This window comes from Harpegnathos saltator, unplaced genomic scaffold (assembly GCF_003227715.2).
Source record: "Harpegnathos saltator strain DR-91 unplaced genomic scaffold, Hsal_v8.6 scaffold774, whole genome shotgun sequence".
NCBI lineage: Eukaryota > Metazoa > Arthropoda > Insecta > Hymenoptera > Formicidae > Harpegnathos > Harpegnathos saltator.
In genome coordinates this window covers 172,501-179,304 of record NW_020230620.1, presented here as the reverse complement: position 1 = coordinate 179,304, position 6,804 = coordinate 172,501, and the positions used below count along the sequence as shown (strand labels likewise).

The following is a 6,804-nucleotide window of genomic DNA, read 5'->3' as shown; positions in this document are numbered from 1 at the left end:
AGAGAGAGAGAGAGAGAGAGAGAGAGAGAGAGAGAGTCAAATGTTTAAAAAAAAGTCATCGTCTCGAATACCGTGGCCGAAGCGCGTGTTCTATCTCTCTCTTGGTAAAAGTGTTTCATGAGGTAGGCGTGGTAATTACGGTTGCGCCTGGCATTGAAGGTAGGAAAAGTTACTCGTCTTATAAGTGCTCCTTCAATCGCGGCTTTTTCCTTTGACAGCGAAACACCCCATCGACCCTATGGAGAAGTTTCTATGGCGTTTGCCGGCGTTTGCAGACTGCCAGCCGGCCACACTCGACCAATCATTTTCCCCGATATCTACTAGTAGGCCACTAGGCGCCGAGAAAAGAAACGGAAGAGGTTGAGAGCATTATCGAACACAGAAGAATGCCGGAAAGAGGATGAAGGAGGGAATGTTGTTTGCCAAGCGGTGATGATCTTTCTTTTATCAGTCGATAATCTTCAACGACACGACGAGAGAGGATCTTCGGCTTGTCGCTGAACGCAACGTCGTTCAGGGCCTCATCTCACGCTAGATATTGTTCTTTCCGATCACATCTGTGAGAAACACTGACTGTTTTCCTCCTGTTTTTCTTCCTTCCTATTATTATAATCCCACACTTATCGGTATAAAAATGTTTGACAAATCTAATTTACGGCAGATAACTAGAAATAATTATTCGACTATTACACATCGCGACGTCTGGCATTTCTCTCGAGAATAGAACCAGACGCCCGCCCTTATCGGCCGGATAATACATTTGCAGGATTTTTTATTTTTTTAGAGCTTGTCACAAGATTCGGCTTTGAATAGCAATTACATCGCAAAAGAGAGTAAAAAAATTATAATTTTTAATCATCGTCATGAGATAAATGATTCTGTTTAAGAGACAAATATACGTGTACACACGTATAGTATAACAGTGTGTTACTTCTCAATTGAATTTATTACAGCCACTATGGGGCAGCGGGAGGGGAAGATCACCGTCGTTGGTGAAAAAAACAAGGAGGAAACAAGTGTCGACTTATTTATGCGGACAGGTTGTTACAGGGTGCGAGAAAAGTGTCCCGCGGGACACTATTACCGTTCTCCGAGAAGTCTCCTCGACGGTGTAAGATCTTTTTCCGGTTGTCCTACCATTTTTAATCTATATAGAACACGTAAACTTGTAGGGGAAGCTTTTTTCTCAAAGAGTCGGTACATTCACTAGCGGACTCTTCTCTCCCTCCCTCTCTCTCTCTCTCTCTCTCTCTCTCTCTCTCTCTCTCTCTCTCTCTCTCTCTCTCTCCCTCTCTCTCTCTCTCTCCCCCTCTCCCTCTCTCTCTCTCTCTCTCTCTCTCTCTCTCTCTCTCTTGTTTGGTTATTGGGTAAGAAAACCTTATTGTAAAAGTGGATAGGATAGGTTGACGATTCACCGCTTTTTGCTTCGTGCTTATTACACACTGCCGATATAATTAAGCTGTTTTCAATGCTGCAAATATATCTAACAGGTTTAAATTGTATTTTACGGCAAAGAGCGATAAATGCAGAGAGCGAGAGAGAGAGAGAGAGAACAAGGGAGGAGGGGAGGAGAGGAGAATTCGCTACACGTCACTACGAAACGCGCAGCAGTTTGCTGCGTGTTATCACGCGTCGCGAAGCCGCCGCTAATATTATTACACCGCGTAGGGAAGCGCGTCTGAGCGTTCTCGTCGATTGGCAAAAAGACGAGCATGGTGATGGCGATACGTCGTGAATCGCGCGAAGAATCGCGCGGAGGGGAGCACCGGCGGCGCGTCATATCCTAAATCATACCCCACTTTGCCGTCGACGAAGCTCCCTCAATTTACTAATTGAATCCTGGTTCCCCTCTGGGGCGTAGACTAGACCGGACTCCGCCTGTACGGGGTCGGGTCATGATACAGGCCCCTCCGAGTACACCCACTCATACGGCGGCGGCGGCGACGGCGGCGACGGCGGCGACGGCTGCTGCTACCACCGACACCAAGCGCGCGGAGGCACTACGCGAGGGATAGATCGCTACCATACCGAATTCTGCTTTCTCAGTGTCACTTTGACCGCACGTCCGAGATCGGTACATCATCATCTCTCAGCCGAGACTGGCAAGAGCGACTTTGACTTTGCGCTGCCGTCGATGACGAGTTTTCGATTCTCGAGCGGGTGCAAAGTTCACTTCACCCGAGCGAGATCCTGAGACGCATAATCTAACTTGTAATAACAATCGATGCGAGGGAAGAAACGTAACGAGATCTATCTAATACGACAGTCTAAAGTAACGAGTTCCTTTAACCGTGATGTAATGCGACAGATGTAACGGACGGTCATCACGGACATCAACATAATCGGCTTATAAGTAACAATTAAGTCTATTGACCGAATTCTGTTGAATTCAAGTCAATTCGAGTCAAGTTGCGTAGCAGAGAGGAGTAAGTTTGGTGAAATACACGCTGTTAAAGTGCGATCGGACGAGTGTTTGGACGAGTGTTTGGAGGAGGAATCTGACCTGGAGGAGGTAATGATGCTCGGTGGATACGAGGCACAAGCGGAATATTATCCGCAGTGGCATCAACCCTACAATTATGTCACTCAGCTTCCCTACGGTGAGTGTGTGTGTGTGTGTGTGTGTGTGTGTGTCTGTGTGTGTACCGCAAGCGTAGAGCGTAGATTGATTCGTTTCCGAATCTCGCTTAATGAGTCAGATCAGTCGAGAGAAGACTCGATACTCTCGAAGATTGTTCCTTCAACAAGAGTTATTCGACTCAATGATCATACACAGAAGATATTAATCAAATAGATTAATAAAGGAATCTTCTGCATGTTTGACACACACGACTTTGTCGACTTTGCGGTTGCGGTTGCAGTTGCGGTTGGGGTTGAGCGCGCAAGAACGCGCAATTTATTAATAATCACCGTTTCCTTATCACTGATCTTTCATTATTATTATCCCCAGAATAGAAATATCAGGCCTATCTTGCACATGCCAGACAATTCAGAAGACGAGACATTAGACGAGAAATTAGAGAATATACATTATAGATTGCTTTCTTTTCTCTTTTCTCTATTCTACACACACACACACACACACACACACACACACACAATTCGAAACGTCGATTACATGCGTGTAGGCTAAATTTCGGATATTCTTTTAGTTTCTTCTTTAGTGGCTTCTCTTCTCACATTGTTTGTTGCGTAAGGAAGAATTAAAGAATTTCCTTGGACGCCCCTCGCCCATTCTCATCACACGCATAGCTCTTGCACGTTTGATCGTATTGTACAAAGTATTGTTTCAATTTCTAACGAATATTAGTATAACAACGCGCGTGCGCGTCTAAAAGTAATAATAGAAAATAAATTGACATAAAAGAATAGAAGGATAGAAAAGAATTAGTCTTCTCGACGGCGCAACTCGATCTTCTAATTTCTAGATGGTTCTATATGGCGCTATTGAACATCTCATTCAATCTTCTCTCACTACTGCCTAATTCGTATCGGAGTTTATATACGGTCGATATACGGTCGAGCAATAACGAAAAGAGCAGGAGGAATGCTACGAGCATGCTATTTAATGAAAAAAATGTGGTATTACCACACCTTGTAAAATATAATTATCTCGAGAGGAATGTGAGCGCGCGATGCTCATCATGACGTGTACGAGTATACGCCATACTTGTTTTGCACTCGATGTAACAGTTTTGATATACGAGCGCTTTTTACACAATGTCGACCCCCTCCCTCCTTCCCCTCTTTCTACTATATATTTGTAACAAATTTCTGCTGGGAAATGCACTGGATCGCATTTGGATCTTTCGGTCGATGAAAAGTTCTACTTCTCACTCACTTCAAAGTGCGTAGCAAAACAAAAGCGGGCAACGTTCAAACGTATATTTGGAAAGGTGATTTCCTCTCCTCCTGGAATGCGGTAGACGAAGATTCGCGCTGACGCACGAGTGCGATATCGCGGCCGAATGAATGCCGATACGAACACATTTGACACAAGCACAAAATTACCGAGAGTACAAATCGGGTTCCTACGATTGCAGAAAGATGCATAATTCGGCATGGCATAATAATTTGATCGAGGGCGAATTTCCACCGTGTATCGATCGTGATGACAATTGTAGTACGCAAGTTGTGGTACGCGAGAATTATTCGAGAATCAATTCTAGCGACGACGCGACACCTGTACTCGATCGTGCCGAAATGACATGCGATATCGACTTTCCGAAACATCGATTTCCGATTCGCAGGGCCACTCGGCTCGGTGGTGACCTCGGCTCCCGATGCTGACAGCCAGTCGACGTATTGGGGCGCCGATTCTGGCATTTCGGGGGACAGTTCCGGAGCAGGTAGCCCTACCGCTTCGACGCCACCCCTGATCGAGGAGATTGGTATACAGGAGCCAAGTTATTCGCCCGTGCAGCAGTACGCACAACCGTCGGCCGGTCAGCACTATGCAGCCACCCTGCAGTATCCACAGCAGCAGGAAACGTCGCCCCACCATCATCATCATCATCTGCATCACCATCATCACCATCATCATCAGTCTAGTCACAGACGAGGCGAGCACGAGTATGCGAACGTGCAGGTCGGCGGTCAGCAGCAGGTCATCGGTGGGGTCGTTGCCTCGCTTCAACAGCACCTTCATCAGGGTGTACGCGAGGGTGATGTCGTGCCCAGGCCGAAGAGGCGGAACACCGCCAATAAGAAGGAGAGGAGACGCACGCAGAGCATAAACAATGCCTTTGCCGATCTGAGAGACTGCATACCGAACGTGCCAGCGGATACCAAATTATCGAAGATCAAAACTCTGAGACTAGCAGCGTCCTACATCGGATACCTGATGGCGGTTTTGGAAAGCGACGAAGGAGAGGAGCCACAGACCTTTCGCGCGGAGATCCTTTCGAACGGCAGGAGGAACAAAGCGGCTCAGCCCAATCAGGTGAATTACTTATTGTCGTATTGCTCCCTCTCCCTCCCCCCCACCCACCCTCCGCCCCCGCCCTCTTGTCTATCTCAAGTCGCAAAGTTTCTCGCGCATGTTTCTCAGCAACTTTGAGCTATAAGCTACGCCGGCACCGCATAGCAAATGTTCCTCCTCAGGGACGTGAAATGATTCCTCTCGCTCTCCCGTAGATTTAGGAAACTAAATCTCTCAGAATATGCCTTCATAAGTCCGAGTCACTCTAACGTAAACATTCGCCTCTTTCCTTTGACCTACGCTCGTGTTGGCTTGTTGACCTTAAAACCATCATCGTGCCTCGAGATTCGTTAAAACCGCATCACGTTGTACTCTCACGCGTGATCGTGATTGCGTGTAAAAAAAGCCCGACCCGAGAAAGGAGAAAGAAATCATTTTCTTGGGATTTGTGCGCCTGCTGAGAAGAAGTGCCGTTTATATGACATGATGACACACACACACACACACACACACACATCACACATCACAATATTTAATAAATGTCCAAAAAGATTTATTGCATTTATATATTTATATATCGAAATATCGAAGAATCGACAGTGGCTTGATTTTGATCGGAGATACGCGTTCCACCGAGGGATTATTGCTCGTGAGGGATTGAATAGGAAGCGCTATCATAAGGTGAACAAAAGAAATTTGATGGTGATGTGCATCGAATGGTTTGGTCTGTCCACAATTCCGACATTCCGAAATCGAATTCAATTCCCTCGAGCCAGCATTTTGTGGTTTTCTTCATTTTCCGCGATCATTTCACCGCCCACGTAGATTTATACCTCCCTCGGTAGTCGGGGCGCCGTAATTTTCACTCACGATCAAAATTGACGTCCTTTATTTTTGAGGTTCACCTCAATTCTGATAATCGTCTCCCCATTTTTACTCCTACAAATTTAGTCGGCACTTTCTTTTTTCTCCTCTACCTGATACATGAATATGACGGCAATGAATGGTAACGGCAAGATGAATTTATCGCGAAGACATTAGTTATTACGCATCTCTATTCTTCCGTAGAATGAGTCGTGTTTGCAATCCGCCTCGAATCTCGGTCACGAAGAGTCAACGAAGAGCAAAGGACGAACGGGATGGCCGCAGCACATGTGGGCCCTCGAATTGAAACAAGAATCACCGACCAGCCAGATGCAATAAAATACATGGGAGTCACTTCTGTCAAAACATATCCGCGACATTTCACAAAATATCGTCTCAAGTGAACGTTTATGTATACTTTTTGTTTGCGACTGTCGTTACTACTGGACGTCGAAAAGATGTGATTCGTGACTCGTCTTGATTTGTTCGCCGCGCGTTTCTCTTTTAGAGATGTCTTTGGAAGATTATAAATCGTGAGAGAGAGAGAGAGAGAGAGAGAGAGTTGAGAATGAAGCGAGACTGTAAAAATTGTCAAATTTTGAGAAAAGATAGACACTTTGCGGAATCGCGGAATCGCAGCATTGCTATGCTTATCGGAAGATACAATTGTTATTCAGTGTAAAAAGGGCAGAATCGTTTGTACATAATAATACGCGTTCATAATCATTGTGTATATACATAGAATTTCTTTCTCTTTGTAGCGGTCGATATTCCTAGCTATGAGAGCCAAAGAACATTATTTTATCGACGAAACTCTTTGCAAACCAAACGACATAAATCAGTCGTTAATTAAAATGCTTGATTTCGAGGCATCGTTGATTAGAACAGTAAGAATCTTTGTAAAGTTTTGTATAAAGCATCTATCAAGTACGAAAAGAAAAGAAATGTATAAAGTGTCGCTAATAATAAAGGACATACCACAACACGACACGATAGTCCATTTCTTATACATTTTCCAA

At 45.2% G+C, this 6,804-nt stretch overlaps 1 protein-coding gene across 1 annotated transcript; it reads left to right on the top strand.

The window, feature by feature from the left end:
- The first annotated feature begins 2,003 nt into the window (after window positions 1-2,003).
- Hand (heart- and neural crest derivatives-expressed protein) lies at window positions 2,004-6,763 on the top strand. The gene is made up of 3 exons (XM_011155049.2): window positions 2,004-2,600; window positions 4,251-4,942; window positions 5,990-6,763. Exons 1-3 carry the CDS (start codon window positions 2,516-2,518, stop codon window positions 6,122-6,124), a joined length of 912 nt encoding a protein of 303 aa, XP_011153351.1. The 5' UTR covers window positions 2,004-2,515; the 3' UTR covers window positions 6,125-6,763.
- The last annotated feature ends 41 nt before the right edge of the window (window positions 6,764-6,804 follow it).